Below are 21,018 nucleotides of genomic sequence, written 5' to 3' on the forward strand. Positions count from 1 at the left end.
TGAATGCTGCCTACCACCTCAAACAAACAAAAGGAAAAGCTCAAGTTTTGCTTCTGATATTTTATTTTTAGGTTTTAAAGTTATATTACTCTCAGAAGTACTTGTTTTCACATTTCTTTAAGGAATGAGAGATGGTGCCTAAAAACTACAATTTATGATAAATTTTCATATTTACCATTTAAACGAATCTCTCGTGTCTGTTACTCTTTTAAAAATAGAATGACTATTTTAAGCACTCAAAAATATTTAAGAGGAAAACTTTAAAGCACCTATTAAATTTCCATTGTGCCAGTCTCACTGGCCCAGAGGGTACTGTCGATAGTCTGTGGCAGATTGCCTATCAGGAAGAATTTTATGTTAATATTTATTTAAGATAAAGTTGAAATAGTCACTTCTGGTTTTTGGGGTATCCTCTTCAGGCAGTAAAGTTGATAATTCAATTCTAAATTTTCATACGTGTTCTTTGATAAATATTTCTAGCTTAGAAAATGATACTTTTCTTTTGGATTCCTTTCACTCTCACCCAAGAGCATTCTGGCTGGATGTCAGAAAACAAGCATTGGCTCTCCTGCTTATTCTTAGAGTTTTAGAGATTTTACAGAGGAAAGCTGTCTTTGAAAACTTAACAAAAGTACCATATTGACTATTTAATTTATTGAATATTAAGAAAGGGGCCTTCAAATGTATGTCCAAGATGGGCTAACTCCAGACATTGCCAGTATGATAAGTCAGATAGATACATATGTAGAATTACAAGTTCCTCTTGCTGTTTGTTGATTTATCAGGCAGGACAGGCTAGGTAATGCCATGGTAACAAACAACCTGCCAAACCTCATGGGCCTCAACAATTCTTACCCGTGCTGATTATCCAGCACAGGATGGCAGGAGAACTCTGTTTATCTTCAGGACTTAGAGTATCTTGAGACAAGAATCATGGAGGGTGGGGGAAGGGGAGGAAAGGTGAAATCTGGAAAGTCTTGTATTAGCGTTTAAATGCTGTGACCCAGAAGTGATTCTTGTCATTTCTTCTCACATCTCATTGATCAGAAATAGTCACATGGCCCTATTCAAATAGGAGGGGACTTGGTCTGGGCATGGTGGCTCATGTATATAATTCCAGAACTTTGGGAGGCCAAACTAGGAGGATCGCTTGAGGCCAGGAGTTTGAGACCAGCCTGGGCAACACAGTGAGAACCCATCTCTATTTAAAATCTAAATATATATATATGGAGACTAGGAAATTCTGTCTTATCAAAAGTTAGGAGAACCAGATATTGCTGACCCAGAATAATAACGAGCATAGCCTACTCGTCTTACCATCAATATTTAGTTCATTCGTCTTCTCACACAAAATACACTCATAGTCATCTCATCCTTAAGGGAGAAAAACAAAAAATTCCATCCAATAATGATATTAAACTCAAAGTGCATGTTCTAAGTGATCGACATCAGGTCTGAATGCTGCTCGTCTTTATGCACAGACCCTCACACATCCAATATAGAGTAGTAGAACTAGAATAAGATAAGTGCAATAAACTCTTATGCTTGGAAAGGGAAAGAATGGGAGACACATAGCAGACACTGGGCCAAAGCAATTCTGAAATCCCATTCCGTAGATGTGTGCTCCATATTCCCAGGGTGTGGAATTTGGATTAGGCCCTAATTCCATTCTCTAAAAATTCTCTTGCTCATTGTCCTTATGGCTTTTGAACATTCTTCTTTTTTTTTTTGACACTGATTCTCACTCTATCGCCTAGGCTGAGATGCAGTGGTGTGATCTCAGCTCACTGCAACCTCCGCCTCCCAGTCGAAGATTCTTCGTTTTCCATTATTCTTCTTAGGCATATCTAGAATGAGCAGTTGAAATCTATTCTTGGAATCTGAAAAAATTCCCCAGTGCACTTCCTGTGGTCAATGTTTGTGACCAAAGATTTTAAAGTTTTGAACAGTCATGGTCTCTTCAGTCTGGGGTGGTGTTTATTTAGCTGGTAAAATGGAAAAACTCAATAGGCATCTTGTCTATTTTATTCTGGTAAGCTTACACATCCACAGTTCTTTTATAGACTTACTTTTTTTTTTTGGAGATGGAGTTTTGCTCTTCTTGTCCAGGCTGGAGTGCAATGGTGTGATCTTGGCTCACCGAAACCTCTGCCTCCCGGGTTCAAGCAATTCTGCCTCAGCTAGCTGGGATTACAGGCATGCGTCACCAGGTCTGGCTAATTTTTGTATTTTTAGTAGAGACGAGGTTTCTCCACGTTGGTCAGGCTGGTCTACGAACTCCTGACCTCAGGTGATCCGCCCAACTCAGCCTCCCAAAGTGCTGGGATTAAAGGTGTGAGCCACTGCACCAGGCTGAGTCTTACTTTTTAGAGTTGCTGCTATTCTCTGCTTTCTTAGCCCATGCCTCTTTCACTCTTTTTATTTAATTATAGATACTTTGCATCTATCAGGCCACAGTTTTACTTTCATCTCCTTGAATGATTTTGTCCAATTGAAAGGCTTTAATGGATTCCACAACCTTAATTGGTATTTCCGCTCTGAGGGATCTTAATCTATTTAGAGATTTAAACCTGTATTTGATCATTGATTTGATCCCTGCCATAAAGCAGAGTTCTAATCAGTCTTTGTTACTCAACAGGCTTCTTGGTTTTATCATTTATTATTTTGGAATGAGAAATGTTTCCTCCAACCCCATAAGTTGGAAGTTCTTATTTCTGTACTTTATTCCCTTTCATTCCTGCTGCCAAACTGGTCAGTTCTTTTATAAATTCATTTTTTTCTTATATCACTTTGCTAAATGCACTCAATGATAACAGACAAATACCAGCAACTTTCTGCTTCCCACACTTTCAAAACAACAACAACAATAACAACAAAAACCAGAAAAAAAACTACAAGTTAATTGGGTATATTATCTGCTTTCCAAGCTATCACATGACAGTTTTACAGAGTATTTTTATACTGCATAATGTGGGTCATTATTCTTCTAATCTCTGATAACTATTTTCTTATTATCTGTCACTTGGCTTCTAAGCCAAAGCCTTGTATTTCAGGTAGTGCTTGGATTGCGTGTTTTTCTTTTGGTGATAGCAGTACTCCACTTCAGAATACCAATTTCCGTATCAATCAGAATAGACTATCTGATGCCAATGTGAAAATTTTTTAAATTTTAAATTTTTAAATTTTAAATCTGTAAATTTCAGATGCCTAAAACAACACACATGTATTCCTTCCTCAAGCTACATACCCATGATGGTTCAACAGATAGAGCTCTGCTCATGGTAAACACTTAGGGACCCAAGCTCACAGCTGCCACCATCTTTACTATTGCTAGATGCCATGCCAGAGGAAGAAAAGGGCTTTGAAGGGTCTTTAACTGGTAATTAATTTTTTGGCCCAGAAATGATACTTGTCACTTTCACTCACAATCAGAACTAAGCATATGGACCTGCCCAACCATAAAGGAGCCTGGATGTTTGTTCTTACCATATGGTTGGAAGGCAGAAAGCCAAAACCATATAGGGAATAGCATTACAGATACCTGGTTGGTATTAAGAAAGAAAATATGCTCAATCTTGAAAAATACACATAGTATAAAGGAGATAATAAAAATCAGCAAAAGTCCACCTTCAGAGATAATGGTAAATATTTTTGTGTTCTCCTTTCCATTCTTTTTTTCCCCCAACCACATTACATTTCATACTGTAAATATACCCACATACCCTATGCCATTTATTACTTCCTTAAAGTTGGGATTAAGGTTGTTTCTAATTTCTTAATGTTCTGATGTACGTAAGTCCTCTGGTCTTGGAACATAAGTCATCTTCTGCAGTTCTGACCTTACTTCAAGGTTTTGATTACTAGGTTGAAAGGCAGAAGGACAAAAAACTCTTATAAGGGTCTTGTTAAGTGAAGCCAGAATTGCTTACTAGAAAGGTAGGCATTGGTTTGCACTTTCATTAACAGTGTAACAAAGGACCATCTCATTGCTCCATTTCAGCACTGAATACTACTTATCTAAAAATGTTTTCTTTATTCTATTTTTGGAAATTTTCATAACACATCCCAGGGTTTTATGAAAATAAGTAATTACCAAGATACAGGTAAAACATCCTGTAATGGGTTTTGCTTTAGTTTTTTTGGTATCACAAATTAAAAATGTTCAGGTATGTTGACCAATTTGATTTTATTAAAGCTTGAAGACAGAAAACTACAGTGAGGCAAGAGGCCTTATAATTGGGGCTATAAGATGTTAAAAGATTCTCTTTGATGCAGTTTTAGTTAGTAATATGCTGCTAAAATTATTTTGCCACATTTGGAATCCTCTTTCTTCAAGGGCGTTGAAATAGTTTGGCACATATATGATTAAAGATTACTCTAGGTCGTGTTTGATGGCACAGACAGGTTGACCTGAATTCCCAACTCGAATCCTAGACCTCTCATCATTTTCTGGAGAGGATGGAGACTTCAGTTATGAGTTAGAGAAAGCAAGACAGACATTCAATATGAGGAAATATAGAAAGACATTTTTGGGAGGCTGAGGCAGGCGGATCACCTGAGGTTGGGAGTTTGAGACCAGCCTGACCAACATGAAGAAACCCTGTCTCTACTAAAAAATACAAAATTATCCGCGTATGGTGGCACATGCCTGTAATCCCAGCTACTCCGGAGGCTGAGGCAGGAGAATCGCTTGAATCTGGAAGGCGGAGGTTGCGGTGAGCCAAGATCGAGCCATTGCACTCCAGCCTGGGTAACAAGAGTGAAACTCCATCTCAAAACAAAACAACAACAACAAAAAAAGACATTTTCAGAAAGGTGCCAGGGCTATTAAGACGGTATAACAGGGTGATGGAATAATGATTAAGAAGATAAACTTAGACTGGGTGATGAGAGTTAGCCTTTCTGAAGAGAAGTTGTAGCTAAGGTCCAAATGACAGCAGGAGCCAGTCAAGTGACGATCAGTGAGGAGCTATTGAGGCAGGGACATGGTACACAGGTCAGGCAAAACTCCCAGGCTGATGGCTTGTGATTGCCACAGAAGGTCAGGGCAGTGCCAGGAGATTTGGCCAGAAAAGAATGATCAAGGCCATAGTCGTCTCTGGTGAAAGCAATGAAAACAATGAAGTGTTTAAACAGAAGTCAAACCTGATTTACATTTTAAAAAGATCCTTCTGGGTGGGGTAGCAAGAATGGACTGAGGAGCTAGAGAGGAAGGAGACTGGATGAGGATGCAGCTGGAAAGACGGACTAATACTGTGTGTTCTGGAAGGCCTGTTGTCGGGATATACTAAGAAGGATGAGGGAAGGAGAAATCAAGGACTGGCATGTGAGCTTGAGCTCATGGGTGGGAAGTGCTGCCGATTCTTGAGGAGGAATTAAGGAGAGAGAGTTCTACTTGTTAAATTTCAGATGCTTGTTTGACATTCAAGTAGGCATTTAGATACATAAATCTGGAGATTAAATATAAATCGGGGAATTACATATAGATCTACCTCATTCTGTTTTTTCTTTTTTCTTCTTCTTGAGATGAACCCTTGCTCTGTTGCCCAGGTTGGAGTGCAGTGGTGTGATCTCTGCTCACTGCAACCTCTGGTTCCCGGGTTCAAGTGATTCTCCAGCCTCAGCCTCTTGAGTATCTGGGATTATAGGTATGTGCCACCGCACCTGGCTAATTTTTGAATTTTTAGTACAGATGGCTTTTGCCATGTGGCTCAAGCTGGATCCGCCCACCTTGGCCTCCCAGAGTTCTGGGATTACAGACAGGCGCTACTGCCCCCAGCCTAACTCATTCTGTTTAAAAATCTTTGTAGCTTTGTGCCTTACTGATATACCATCAGCCATATAATAAATAGCTCCATTCGTTGATAAACTAGGTGGATCCCAGTTTATAGAAAAATTATTACTACTTGTATTTCAAGCAATGCACAGCTAAAATTTCTATTCATCTTAGTGCCATTTGTGCACTATAAGTTCAGTTCTAAAAGTAGAATTGCTGAGACTAAGGATATGTGCATTTTATATTTTTTTGCACTTTACATTTTGATAAAAATCTTTAGAAGTATTTGCATCTGTCTATGTTTGCAGAAACTCTGATGTTTTCTTACATTCATGCTAACACTTTAGTTTTGTAGATCTAGTCGTGGAAAAACGGTATCTTACTATCTTACTTTACATTTCTTAGGAGTGGGATTGAGTTTCTTTATATCTGCTAGCCATCTGCCTTTGTTCTTCATGCATTCATTGATTTGATTTTGAAGTTTGTCCAGAGATTCCTTGTGTCCCCATAGGCGCCTGATTCAGAGGTCCTGTACTAAGGCATGGACAAGATGGTGAGCTCTCTGTTAGCAGGGACCTGGCGCTTTTCATCCTGTGCCCTTAGCACCCGGCAAAGGTCCAAGAGGGCTCCTGGTCTGGGCTGGGAAGGTGAGGAATGCAGGGTTGGGGGTCAAGGTGGGGTAGGTTGTGCAGAGGAAAGGCACAGGTGAGAAGTGGGGGAAAGGGAAGAAGCCTGGACGGATGATAAAGGCCTAGGAAAGGCATCCAGGTTTCACTGAGTGCAGGGCTTTTTAAAACTGACGTTAGAAAAACTTTACTTGCTGTTGCAAAAAACCATCTGTGTGAAGTAGAAATTGGTATCAATTATAGAGAATATGCTCTAGAAAGTAGATGTAGCTGGATGTAAAATTCTGGCAGCAGTTTAATATCTCAGATGGTTAGGTTGAGGTCAACACCTAATGAGAAAAAAACCTTCTCTATGGGAAATTTTGGACAATTATACGGAGAAATATTACAGTGTGCATAAACCAAATTGAATTGTTTTCAAAAGTGTTGCAAAGTTTCATGTAGTAAAAAGGTTTTAGCCACACGCCGTTCAATTTCGTAGCATCGAATATATAAACACAGAAGAGAGCATGCATGCGAGATATTTAACTCCCTTACATGATAATGCATGCCGTTCAAAACTGTCAATGCCATCTAGGGCTCACTGAAAGTAGGAGACGATTGATGTTATGAAAAGCATAGCTCCCATTATCAACACAGGAAGCCTCCACCACCTCCTATGTGTTTTCCTTTTTTGCGTGTTTCTTCTTTTTTTCTTTTCTTTTGAGACGGAGTTTCGCTCTTGTTGCCCAGGCTGGAGTGCAACGGCACGATCTCGGCTCACCGGGTTCGAGCGATTCTCCTGCCTCAGCCTCCCGAGTAGCTGGGATTACAGGCATGTGCCACCACGCCCGGCTAATTTTGTATTTTTGTAGAGACGGGGTTTCTCCCTGTTGGTCAGGCTGATCTCGAACTCCCGACCTCAGGTGATCCGCCCGCCTCGGCCTCCCAAAGTGCTGGGATTACAGCCACCGCGCCCGGCTGCATTTTCTTCCTTTTAAAAATCCACTCTGTTGTTGCTGATGCTGCTTAGCAAAACGGGTAAAAACAAAATTGCAATCATTGATGCATCACCCAGAGAATCCCCAAACTTCCTGTCGGGGAATCCTCTCGGCTTCTCTCCAGCGTGCTTCCAAAAGTTGCAAAACTACCGAGGGCGTCTGGGCAAGCGCTGGTAACAGCACTCCGGAGTCCGAGCTCCCACCCAGAGGCCACGAGGTCTCACAACAGCCAGGACCGGTGAAAGGGCCGCCCTCTTTTTTTTTTCGTAGTCTCAAAGGGAGCGGGAACAAAAAACGAAACCAAAACCTGCCTGCTCGGTCCACTCCCCACCCCGCGCGTTTCTCTGGCTGTGGGCTTCCTGCGGCCGCCGAGGGCGCGTCTCTGCTCTGACATGGCAAGTTGCTTTTGCTTTGGGTTTTGCGGTGCAGGTCCGTGCCTGTACTGTCGCCATGGTCCCCTAGAAGGGCGCGGAACAGGGCGGGACGGCCCAACGTGCAGGGCTGCGCGGGAAGGGGCGGCGCGCTTAGGGGCCCTGGGGGACCTGGGCGCGCAGTCCAGCCCGGCGGGAAAACGCAGGTCAGCCTTGATGCACCTTCCCGGGTGGCGGCACTGCGCGCCCCAGAAATTCGCATTTGGCGGTGCGGGATAGGCCCGCTCCAGAGGCGCAGGACGGGGCTGCCACCCTCCCCCGCACCCACTGCCCGGGCGACAGGAACGCCGCCGTTTCGTAAGGAAGTTGCTTCGCTGGCTGTTAGAGCCTAACTCTTGTCCTCCCACGCCTCGGGGGCAGCAAAAGTGCACGGATTACCCGGAAATGGAGGCCACAGCTGCCTTTTGCAAAGGGCTAGTAAGAATGATTCGAGCCAAGGACGCAAGTCAGGAAGACATCCTGATGTCTTCTGTCTGCCTTGGTGCGAATTCTTATCTTTTGTGGTCTTAGTTCTTCCTCCAGAGACACAAAGAGCGCTGTGTTTTTACCATCAGTGCTGGTGAGGAAGAGGAGTTAGCAAATTCAAAATTTAGCCTTCTATGTTTTGTTTTGTTTCCGTCAATCGCTTAAAAGCCTTGGCAGGGCCTTTAATTCCTGCTCTGAAATGGTAGAGACCCGGAAATGCAAAAGCAATTGTGAGAGGCGAGTGCGTTTTTGTTGACCTTGTGGCAGTAAAGGCATCGTCAATAAAAATAAACAACTGATTTTGAGAAGATTAATATAAACAAATGCAGCGAACGAATCTTCTGATGGTTTCTTCCCAGTGCCTTGCTTACAAAAGTAAAGCTGCTCCATATACGTTGTGCTTTCTGATAAGATGGCCAAGTTTGTTATAACATAACATTGATGCAAGGAAAAACGCCATCGCCTTATTATCTCTTGCCTAAAAGCTGCTCTTGTTTCAGAGTTCTTGAAAGGACTGTCTTTCTCTAGGACATTTCTTTATCTTAATAGTGGGTAGAAGAGATTAATAGCTGTCATTATTCATAACTGACCTCAGTAAAATTATCTATGTTAGCCATACTTTCTCCAACCTATGAAAGGAAGTTAAGGACAAATATTGGCAAGTCACTGAAGTACTAATTCATTAGATGATTCATAGAAACTACTTCTTACAAAACAGAATTTACACCTTTATTTTTTTCTCCTAAAAATACTGGCTCAGTGAGAAGTTTCTTTAATTTTAAAGATTAATTACATGTAGACATTTGAATGAAGAAATACAGTATTAGTAGTAATGAGGGCTAAGGCAGGAGAATCGCTTGAACCCAGAGGCGGAGGTTGTGGTAACGCCATTGCACTCCAGCCTGGGCAACAAGAGCGAAACTCCATCTCAAAAAAAAAAAAAATAAAATAAATAAATACAACCAAATGCAGTGAGTCAATCTTCTGTTTCTCCCTAGTGCTTTACGTAGAAAAATAAGCAGTTTTTCTTTATACCTTTTTGCTTTCTGATGTGATGGCTCTGCCTTTATTCTTACATTGACAGGGTTGAGCATTTCTATTTTTTTGTAACCGTATTTAAATCTTCAATATTTATATTTATATTTTTATTTTTGAATCAGACTCTCACTCTGTCACCCAGCCTGGAGTGCAGTGTTGTGATCTCAGCCTACTGCGACTCCACCTTCCCGGTTCAAGCAATTCTGGTTCTTTAGCCTCCAAAGTAGCTGGAAATTACAGGCACCTGCCACCACATTCAGCTAATTTTTTGTATTTTTAGTAGAGATGAGATTTCGCTATGTTGGCCAGGCTGGTCTAGACCTCCTGACCTCAAGTGATATGCCCACCTTAGCTTTCCAAAGTGCTAGGATTACAGGTGTGAGGCACTGCACCTGGCTTTTTTTTTTTTTTTTTTTTTTTTTTGAGACAGAGCCTTGCTCTGTCACTCAGGCTGGGGTGAAGTGGTGCCATCTTGGTTTACTGCAGCCTCGACCTCCTGGGCTCCAGTGATCCTCCTATCTCCACCTCTGGAGTAGCTAGCTGGGACTACAGGTGTGTACCACCGCACCTGGCTAATTTTGTGTGTGTGTGTGTGTTTGAGGTGGAGTCTTGCTCTGTTGCCCAGGCTGGAGTGCAGTGGCGCGATCTGGGCTCACTACCACCTCCCGGGTTCAAGCAATTCTCCTGCCTCAGCCTCCCGAGCAGCAGGGACTACAGACGCATGCTACCATGCCCAGCTAATTTTTTGTATTTTTAGTAGAGATGGGGTTTCACCATATTGGCCAGGCTGGTCTCAAACTCCTGACCTCATGATCCACCTGCCTCAGCCTCACAAAGTGCTGGGAATACAGGCATGAGCCACCATGGCCAGCCAATTTTTTTGTGTTTTTGATAGAGACCGGGTTTCACCATGTTGGCCAGGCTGATCTGGAACTCCTGGCCTCAACTGATATGCCCACCTTGGCATCCCAAAATGCTGGACATGAGTCACTGCACCCAGTTAGGCTTTTCAGGCTTTTTTTTTTTTTGAGACGGAGTCTTCCTCTGTTGCCTAGGCTGGAGTGCAGTGGTGCGATCTCGGCTCATTGCAGCCTCTGCCTCCCGGGTTCAAGTGATTCTCCATCTCAGCCTCCCCAGTAGCTGGGATTACAGGTGCCCACCACCACACCCAGCTAATTTTTGTATTTTTAGTAGAGACGGGGTTTTAACCATGTTGGTAAGGCTGGTCTGAAACTCCTGACCGCAGGTGATCTGCCTGCTTCTGCCTCCCAAAGTGCTGGGATTACAGGCGTGAGCCACCGTGTGCAGTGTCAAGGGTTTTATTTTTTTTATGGTGACTTTCCTCATTCTGACAATAAAAGTAGGGGTTGTGTTTCTTACTGTCTGTCTCTTTTTTTTTTTTTTTTGAAATGAAGGTTTGTTCTTGTTGCCTAGGCTGGAGTGCAATGGTGTGATCTCAGCTCACCACAACGTCCACTTTCCGGGTTCAAGCAATTCTCCTGCCTCAGCCTCCCAGATAGCTGGGATTACAGGCATGTGCCATCACACCCAGCTAATTTTGTATTTTTAGTAGAGATGGGGTTTCTCCATGCTGCCAGGCTTGTCTTGAACTCCCGACCTCAGGTGATCTGCCTACCATGGTCTCCCAAAATGCTGAGATTACAGGCGTGAGCCACCATGCCTGGCCTCTTAACTGTCATATACTTTAGACTTTACGATTTAAAGAAAACATACAGCCACCTTCAAATACTATATTTTATGGTTAGTTTGACTTATTTTTAATTAATAGTTTTTTAAATTTATGTTTTTGGTCTTTTCCTTTGTAACTTCTTCCATTACTTTTAGGCCTTCCCAAATCAGACAATTATTAACCAGTATTTTCCCTTATTAAAAAAAGGGTGGCCAGGCATGGTGGCTCATGCCTGTAATCCCAGCACATTGAGAGGCCGAGGCGGCAGATCACTTGAGGTCAGGAGCTTGAAACTAGCCTGGCCAACTGGGTGAAACCTCACCTCTACTAAAAATACAAAAATTAGCTGGGTATGGCAGCAGGGGCCTGTAATCCCAGCTACTCCAGAGGTTGAATGGCTGAATGCTTGAAGCTGGGAGGCAGAGGTTGCAGTGAGCTGAGATTGCACCACTGTACTTCAACCTGTGCGACAGAGTGAGACTGCATCTCAGAAAAAAAAGGGTTTAATTTTTACATTTAACTCTCAAATGCATATGGAGTTCATGTTGGTATATGGTGTGAGGCAAGGATTTACTCCCCTACACCCCTTTTAAAGAGTATGTACCCAACTGCACCAGCACTTTTATAGAATAAGATATTCTCTTCACTGGAGTGTGATGTTACATTTATTAAGTAGAGTCTTGTATTTTTAAAGAGTAACTTACTGTTTCTCTTACAGGCATCAGTTTTGAATGTCAAAGAATCCAAAGCTTCTGAAAGAACAGTTGTAGTTGCTGGTCTTCCAGTTGACCTTTTTATTGATCAATTATTGGTCATATTAGTGAAGAAGCACTTCCAAGACATTAAGAATGAGGGTGGAGATGTTGAAGATGTGATATATCCAACAAGAACCAAGGGAGTTGCATATGTAATATTCAAAGAAAAGAAAGGTATTTCCAAATCAAATTTTTGTAATTTTAGAAATACTTCTTCAGTGAAATTTGAAAATTACATTATATTAAAATGATTCATGGAATTGGTAAATTTTAAAGTAGTTTTTTTTGAGATGGAGTCTTGCTTTGTTGTTCAGGCTTGAGTGCAGTGGTGCGATTGGCTTACTGCAACCTCCACATCTTGGGTTCAAGTGATTCTCCTGCCTCAGCCTCCTGAATAGCTGGGATTACAGGTGCCCACCATCACACTGGCTGATTTTTGTATTTTTAGTAGAGATGGGGGTTCACCATGTTGGCCAGGTTGGTCTCGAACTCCTGTCCTTAAGTGATCCACCTGCTTCGGCCTCCCAAAGTGCTGGGATTACAGGCATGAGCCACCATGCCTGGCTAAAGTAGCTTTTATTAAAAAATATTTTATTGTGAATATACAAGTGGCATGATAGTGCTTTAGGAAGAAAAGATATGAAAATGGCTCATGATAAAGTGACTGGAAAATTCTTGAAAATTTTTTTCTTTATTTTGAATCTGTCTGTATCTTGGGGTGAAAGTGTTACATTTTATTGTAGAAAACCTGTAAAATACAGACAAAATGGAGAAAAACCCCACAAAGTTTATATGTAATTTCATAAACAAGATTACTACTTTGGGAATTTTCAGGTGGCTTCAACTATATATTTTAGAATAAATGGATATTTTAATATAGTGTCTGACTTATTACTGGCAAAGTTGAATTGAGAAGTGTGGCTTGGATCTGAGATCTGATTGACCCATTCTCCTCCCTACACCTAATCCCTGACTTAGATGGTGAGAAAGTTGGGTTGGCAGAGCACACACACCCCTTCAGCCTCACGGAATGGGCAACCTTCTTTATTAGTGGCTGGCAGAAAATACATGGCCAGAGAAAAACAAGTCTCTGTGCCAGCCTCTTAGAGGTGAACATACCACATGAGGGCAGGAGCAAGGAAGACCTTGCTTTGCTTGAGGGAAGTCAGAGTCCAGAGAAAGATCCAAGGATTTTCAGGACCTTTAGCTGTCACCATTAATTAAATCATTCCTTCTCAATGGGGATGTTCAGGTAAGGGATGGCAGGAGGGACTCAGGGGCTCATTGTTTCTCTAAGGAGATGGTAGCATTTTTGAAAGTTAGTATTTTATATGTTGAATTGGCAACTCAGAGAGAGAACAAGGCCTTGGTCATTCATTCATAAATATTTTCTGAGTACCTATTATTTACCAGGCAACATGCTAGGCCTTGAGGATACAGCAATGAGCGAAATAGCCGAAGTCTTTTTTTCTTTGAATGTACATCTGGACAGATACTAAACAAATAAATCTATAATATGTTGGGTGCTTTATTTGTGTAAAATTTAGATATTTGTTTATCTATTTATATTTATGATTATATATTTATAAATAACAAAATATAAAGCTTGAGCAGAGGCCTGAATGAAGTAAGAGAGTGTTTCATGCAGATAAGTGGGGAGAACGTTCTAGGCCAAGGGAAGGACTGTAGTTCTGTGAGTGGGGAGCATTCTGTGTGTGTGGAAGAACAGCAAGGAGGCCTGTGTGACTGGCTGGAGGGGAATGAGCAGGGGGAGAGTGATAGGCGATGTGGTTAGATGGGGAGCCGGGGCCAGTTTATGCTCAGTAACCACTGGATCATGGCAAGGTGTCTGGGATTTTATTCTGGGTGAGAGGGAAGGTTTCACGCAGGGGATTAACAAGATTGGACTGCCTTTCCTTAAATAAGCGGCATAGCAGCTGTTGGAAGAACAGGAGTTACTACTTATCGTTGGCTTTGATAGGGCAGTAGCAGGGCAGGTGATAAGAACTGGTGGGTATTCGGGACGTGTTAATGGATTAAATGTCATTTTCTGTGGTGGAGAACACTGGGGATAGAATACATTTGGGAGGGAGATAGTTATCAAGAGTTCAGTTTGAGTCAATGAGACGCCTATTAGGATAATGAAGTAGAGAGTTCTACAGGCAGAAGGGAGAAAGATCGAGGCTGAAGATAGAATTTTGAAAGCGATTCATGTAGAGATGGTGTCTAAAGCCATGGAGATTGTTGCAATCTCCACCCAGGGGTTAGGTATATGTTAGCAAAGAATCATGAGCCTGAGGTCCAGGTCTTGCCGACGTTTAGAGAATGGGAAGAGAGGAGGATTAGGAAGGAGACTCAGCAGGTCAGCCAATGAATTGGGAGGAAAACCAGAACAGTGTGATATCTTGGATCAAGTGTAACAGCTCCTTTGACCAGGATTAACAGAGATGGGATATACCTTTATATCTTTGTTTTTTATTCATGCATATAATACCTTGTGTGTTTTATAACGTGATTAGGATATTTACACATAAAATGAACTTTAATGTGTTAAAGTGCAACAAAAAAGTGATTTGAATGTTGAATTCAGAGGAAAAATGTAGACAAAATTGTAGACATTCTTATATAATTGAATATGTCTATTTTTATTAAAAAATTATTAGTGTGTCATGCCATAAACACTTCTGATGCCCGTGTTTCCACTTAGTTGCAGAGAATGTCATCAGACAAAAGAAGCACCGGCTAGCAAGGAAGGCTGGACACGCTGAACTCACAGTCTCTCATCTTAGTGACAAGGTAAGGTGTGATGCTGAAGGTGTGCTGCTAGTCCTGGATCCCATTTCCTATGTCAGGAGACATGAAGTGCTCTCACTCCATGACTTCTAGGAAAGAAAATGCAAACTCCCTGAGTCAGTGTTAAAGGCCAACCCTGGCGTTGGTTATTATTGCCTCCTTTGTTTTTATCTTTATATGTGTGTCAATGTTTTATTTTAAAAAACATATATTTCTTAAGATAAGGTCTTGCTGTCATTCAGGCAGTGGCATAATCTTGGCTCACTCTAACCTCTGCCTCCTGAGCTCAAGTGATTCTCCTGCCTCAGCCTCCTGAGTAGCTGGCTGGACTACAGGTGTGCACCACCAGGCCTGGCTAATTTTTGTAGGTTTTGTAGAGATAGGGTTTCCCTATGTTGACCAGGCTGGTCTCAATCTCCTGGACTCAAGCGATCCTGTCACGTCAGCTCCCCAAAGTGCTGGGATTACAGGGGTGAGTCACCATGCCCAGCCTCGCTTAATGCTTTTAAAGTGACGGTAAGCACTTATACTGTCATGGATGATGCCAGGTACCAACCTAAACAATTAGAATGAACATTAAAAAAGGGCTTTGAAGAGACAGGAAGTAAGGAAAAGAGGAAAAAGTTAAAGCAGTGGTTTACTAACTTGATTCTTTTTTTTTTTGAAACGGAGTTTCACTCTTGTTACCCAGGCTAGAGTGCAATGGCGTGATCTCAGCTCACTGCAGCCTCTGCCTCCTGGGTTCAAGTGATTCTCTTGTCTCAGCCTCCCGAGTAGCTGAGATTACGGGTGCACGCCACCACATCTGGCTAATTTGTGTCTTTAGTAGAGACAGGGTTTCTCCATGTTGGTCATGCTGGTCTTGAACTCCCGACCTCAGGTGATCCACCCACCTCGGCCTCCCCAAGTGCGGGATTACAGGTGTGAACTACTGTGCCTGGCCACTAACGTGATTCTGTAAGACACTCAGAGTTGTGTGCAGAGTTGTGAACGTCAGACTGGAGGTGGGAACGACTCTTGGGGTACCCCGATCCAAGCAGCACCAGAACAGTTTATACGTATGGGTTCTGCGTAAGACTGTTTCAAAAAAGAAATATGCCTCTAAAAATTATTTGAGCACGTCTGCTTTGGGGTATGTGATGAGGGACCATGAATCCCAAATTGAACAAAATGGGATCACTGTGATGGGCTGCCCTGGTGCAAGGAATCAGGAAGTCTGGGACAGGCAACTGGGGCCTGGTTTAATGCAATTTCTGCAGAGACAAGAAAGTGGCAGAAAAGAACGTGTTTATATAGTCTCTCCCACTAGGCAGTACTATTTTCATTTCTCTCTTTCTCATTTTAGATCTTCAGCTCTGTAAATGCCATCCTTGATCTTTCTGTTTTTGGGAATGAAGTTACTCTAGAAACTCTGGTAAAGGACCTGAAAAAGAAAATCCCAACTTTAAGCTTCAGTCCTTTGAAACCCAATGGAAGAATCACCGTGGAAGGATCATTTCTGGCTGTCAAGAGGCTCAAAGAATCTTTGCTAGTAAGAGCAAGCTCTCTCTTAGAAAGAAACAGAAATTTTACCAGTGAGGGAAGAAAGTGGAATAGACAAAATCCCCAAAAGAATCTACAGAGAAGTAATAACTCTTTGGTGTCAGTCAGGACCTTAGTACCTGAGACTGCTAGAAATGGAGAAATGCTTGTGCTTGACACAGACATTTTTCTTTACCTGAAACACAGGTGTGAATTTTATGAAAGCACACTGAAAAGATTCCACATTGTTAGTCAGGAGAAAATAGATGGTGAAATCACCACCATTTACTTAAAAAACTTTCAAGTTGGTTCTCAGCCAAATAATGCAAAACATGTAAAAGAGCTCATTGAGGAATGGTCACATGCTCTTCACTTAGAGCTCAGAAAAGAGACATTTGTTTTGAAAGGAAAGGAAAATAGAGAGAAAAGAATAATTAAATCGGCATGTGAACAATTAAGTTCGAGATACCTTGGAGTCCTCATTAGCTTTTATGGGACACACATTGACATTATAGGATCTTCTTCTGACACTTACCTGTTTAAAAAAGGGGTCATGAAATTAATAGGGCAAAAGGTTAGTTAATAAAATCTCAGCACTATAGTGATAAGGGCTGCTTTCTCTTGCTCAGCAGTGACCATTGCCATGAATGAGGCTAGCTTTACACACCCTATTTCATTAATCCTTATGCTTGCTCAAACTTCCTTGTCAGTGTTGACAATCCTCATGGTTATAGTGAAAGAAACTAGGATTTGGAAAAGTTAAAACACTTTTCTGAAGTTATCCAGTTGACAAGGAATGAGGCTGGGGCTTAGCCTATTCTATCTGATTACAAAGATAATATCGAAGGAATAAAACTTTGAAAAAAACTCACCAAACTTTGAAGGAATCTTACTTTCTCTGTAACTCCAAATGATTAGAAAATGATAATTATTAAGAAGTAGCCTAAACATATGAGAAGTTTGAAAGATGATTATTATGCCATGGGCAATTTCTTTTTTTTTGAGACAGAGTCTTGCTCTGTCACCAGGCTAGAGTGCGGTGATGCAATCTCAGCTCACTGCAACCTCCGCCTTCTGGATTCAAGTGATTCTCCTGCCTTAGCCTCCTGAGTAGCTGGGATTACAGGCATGTGCCACCACACCCAGCTAATTTTTGTATTTTTAGTACAGACGGGGTTTCACTATGTTGGCCATGATGGTATTGATCGCCTGACCTCGTGATCTGCCCGTGTTGGCATCCCAAAGTGCTGGGGATACAGATGTGAGCCACCGTGACTGGCCACCATGGTCAATTTTTTAACTTTTGCAGTTTGTGTTTAATCCATGTAAAATTAGAATACTGGCAAAAATCACTTGGGAAACTACTTAGATGGAAAGCATTTCTGATGTAGATAATCATTATTTGACTAAATTCTATTGTTTCAAGGCTGCTGGCCACATAGGATGTTTTTACTACTACTTATTTAGCCTAAGTGCCTACATAAAATGTTACTTCTTTTGTTATAATTCTGCAAGTTGATCATATGAATTGGGTTGTTCTTGTCACACCCAACTAAAACAGTTAAGAAGCTAGGGGGAAAAAGTACTTGGGACACATAACATTGCTTCAAGAATGTAATTCTCTGTGAGCCTGGCTACTGAAACTGCTTGCTGTAACCTGAGACCAGTTTTGTCTATAGCTGCTGAGATAACTTGCTGTAACTCTAGACTAATTTTGCCCTACAGCCATTGCCCACCAATTGGAGCTTGCCAGCTCCCCAGAGCTTTACTAATACCAATGAACTTTCTCTTAAGGCCACAAGTAACATTCTTCTTTTTAAATAAAACCCTCAACCTTCTCTTTGTTCTTTGGACATACGAAAGATCACCTAGAATTGAAATTCTTTCTTCTCAAATAAAACATTAAATTTAGAGTTTTGTGTGTACATTTTTATTTTGACTTTGACATACATGGTGTCAGAAGTGGGACACAAAGCTGACTCACCTAAGGGAGAATCACTGGCCTTTGGAGCTATGGCATGAGGCACCCATATTGAGGCCCTTTGCAACCCCCACATCCCCACCACTTTTACAGGTCCCCCTTTCTCCCTCCAGTGATTATCTCCTGGACAGAACTCTCAAATCAGGTTTGAGTTCTGTTTTATTTGGAATATGGTTCAGAGGGGTCTTTCCCCCTCTTGTTTGGTAGATCTGTTGGGTAGAGTTATTTTCCCTCTGTTGACCTCAGCATTGTGGTTTGGACCTTGAGATTTGGGTGAGGGAATTTTCCCTTTCTTTGGAGAAGGCTTATCATCCTTACTGGTAAGTATATGCTTTATTTTCTGTCTGGGCTTGTATCTATTTGGCCTTTGTGTATTCAGTGCTTGCATTTAATTGGCTTTTATGTAGTTGGCATTAAATCAAAGCACCTATAAAATGAGCTCTCAAAGTTCAAAGGCATGCCAGAATATTTTCTAGAACTCCAGCTGGTAACATATTCAAACATTATAGGAATCCTTTAGTCCGTTGTTCTTAAAACTAAACTAAAATATGGAGGCTATAAAATCATATACTCCAGGTAAGATATGCATATCTCATTGATATCTTGAGGCAAAAAAAACAAAAACAAAACAAAATATATTCATGATGCAAATATTGCCTTGTTAAAAAATACTGTCAGCTGGGCACGCTGGCTCACACCTGTAATCCCAGCACTTTGGGACGCCGAGGCGGGTGGATCACCTGAGGTCGAGAGTTCAAGACCAGCCTGACCAACATGGAGAAACCCTGTCTCTACTAAAATTACAAAATTGGCTGGGCGTGGTAATGCATACCTGTAGTCCCAGCTACACGGGAGGCTGAGGCAGGAGGATCACTTGAACCTGGGAGGTGGAGGTTGTGATGAGCCAAGATCAGACCATTGCACTCCAGCCTGGGCACCAAGATTGAAACTCCATCTCAAAAAAATAAAAAATAAAAAATACTGTCTCAAAGATGGCTAAAACTTTTTCTTTCCCAGACCTTTCCCCTCCCCTTCTTATAATTCCCCCTCTTTATCCTTCTCTAAACAGCTATTCTAACATAGTATTTAATAAAAACACTTGAAAACCAGCAGATAGAAAGTCATTTTGACCTTCATGCTGTTTTTTTTTTTTAAAGCAAAGATTACATTCCATTGTAAAACCTTCCCTATACAAAAAAGAATGGCATCATTCTTATCTTCAATGACAAAGAATTGAGTCCAAGAAAATACTGTATAAACCTTGTTAAAAATCACTCTTGTCTTTTGGTCCTCCTCACATAATTCAGCCATACTTTCACAGTTAACTATTCTTTGTTCAATTTAGTGCATTGGTAACTGAGTCAAACTGCTTTATCCCAAATTTCATTCACAGCCTTTATAAGATTGCCTATTAAAAAAGCTTAAAGCATCTGGGGAATGATCCACAAAAAAAGAAAAAAAAAAAGCTTAAAGCTTATCCTTAGTGCATTTTGTCAGAAAAATAATTTGCATGTGATAATTTTTATAAACTGGTAAATTTATGTGTTTTACTATATTACGACTAAAATTCTAAAAAAGTTCTAATATCTTTATGTGTTTAAATATGTTTGTGTGTATATGCATATATTATGTTGTATGTTGTATCTACATAAAATCTGGTGTAGTCAGAAATCCCTTAAGAAATTTTATTCTGATTGGTTTAAATAAATGAGCAGTCATATAAAATGTATAGTAATTAACCCCCCAATTTTTTTAGTTGATGTGACTTAAGTTAATCTTTGATGAAATAATTGGTTTTAAAATTGTGGATAAAATAAAATTAGAAAATGTCTTAAAATTGTCAGCATACATTTTTGTCTGGGTTTAGTGGTCAGACAGTTTTATATTTGCCTTTGCTAGATGTTTTAAGATTGTAAAGCCTAATACAAAATGATCTTTGTTTATATAATTTTTAAATAAATATGATTAGTTTAACATTGTTGATTTAATAAAAACAGCTATAACTTCTGAGTTATCAATAGGCTGGCCATTTTTAACTTTAAGGTTCTTACTTAAATATTAATATCAAGATAAACACGATGTTAACAGTTTATAAAACAGGTTAATAATAAAAATGACTAGTTCTATCTCAATTTTCATAAATCTGGGAATAATAATTGAAAAATAAATAAATTTTGTAATTATAAATAAAATAAACATTTACAAATGAGCTTTTCATGTAATTTAAAAATCTTAAAATTATGTCAAATGAAACTCATTAAATGTCTACATCCTATCCGGATTAAAAAAAGAACAAATTGCCATATACATAGATGTTTGTTCTTGGTTTCTTAAGTAAAGGGACTAAAAATATTTAGGGACTGTTAATCAAAATATAAATTTAGGGACTAAAAATTTTTAGGTCTATTAATCAAAATATAAATTTAGGAAAATACAATTGATATATTTTAAAAAGATGGTAAATTTTCATCCTAAGATAAAATAATTGGTTGTTAAAAATTTTATTTTTTATTTTTATTTTTTGAGATGGAGTTTTGTTCTTGTTTTCCAGGCTGGAGTGCAATGGTGCAGTCCTGGCTCACTGCAACCTCCGCTTCCTGGCTTTAAGTGATTCTCCTGCCTCAGCCTCCCAAGTAGCTGGGATTACAGGTGCCTGCCATCACACCTGGCTAATACAATTTTTTTAAAAATTATAGAAGATTAGGGTTTGAGAAAAATTGTAAAAGGTCTAAACAAGTCAAAAAAGATTAACGATGGACCTTATGAAAGAGGATTTATATGTGATGAGGTTGGCCAGGATTGGAAATAAATTTCTTTTATATTTTCCAAAATTTAAAATTGGTGTCAGGTGTTCACTAATACAGAACCAGAGTCTAGTCCCCTATATTTAAAACAATAAAGTTTTTTTTTAAAGTATTGATCTGCTCTTATTAAAATTGCAAGTAGTTTTTTAATTTTTAAT

At 40.4% G+C, this 21,018-nt stretch overlaps 1 protein-coding gene across 2 annotated transcripts; it reads left to right on the top strand.

The window, feature by feature from the left end:
* Positions 1 to 7,648: 7,648 nt before the first annotated feature.
* On the top strand, positions 7,649 to 18,000 carry RBM43 (RNA binding motif protein 43). 2 transcript variants are annotated; one of them, XM_064382788.1, is made up of 4 exons: positions 7,649 to 7,777; positions 11,725 to 11,935; positions 14,469 to 14,557; positions 15,900 to 18,000. In XM_064382788.1, exons 1-4 carry the CDS (start codon positions 7,775 to 7,777, stop codon positions 16,656 to 16,658), a joined length of 1,062 nt encoding a protein of 353 aa, XP_064238858.1. In that variant the 5' UTR covers positions 7,649 to 7,774; the 3' UTR covers positions 16,659 to 18,000. The 2 variants fall into 2 exon arrangements, with proteins under 2 accessions (XP_064238858.1, XP_064238857.1); XM_064382787.1 differs by lacking the exon at positions 7,649 to 7,777 and adding an exon at positions 8,243 to 8,684 and having other exon boundaries at positions 11,724 to 11,935.
* The last annotated feature ends 3,018 nt before the right edge of the window (positions 18,001 to 21,018 follow it).

Source organism: Aotus nancymaae, unplaced genomic scaffold (genome assembly GCF_030222135.1).
Source record: "Aotus nancymaae isolate 86718 unplaced genomic scaffold, 86718_ANA_hifiasm-v0.15.2.pri h1tg000029l, whole genome shotgun sequence".
NCBI lineage: Eukaryota > Metazoa > Chordata > Mammalia > Primates > Aotidae > Aotus > Aotus nancymaae.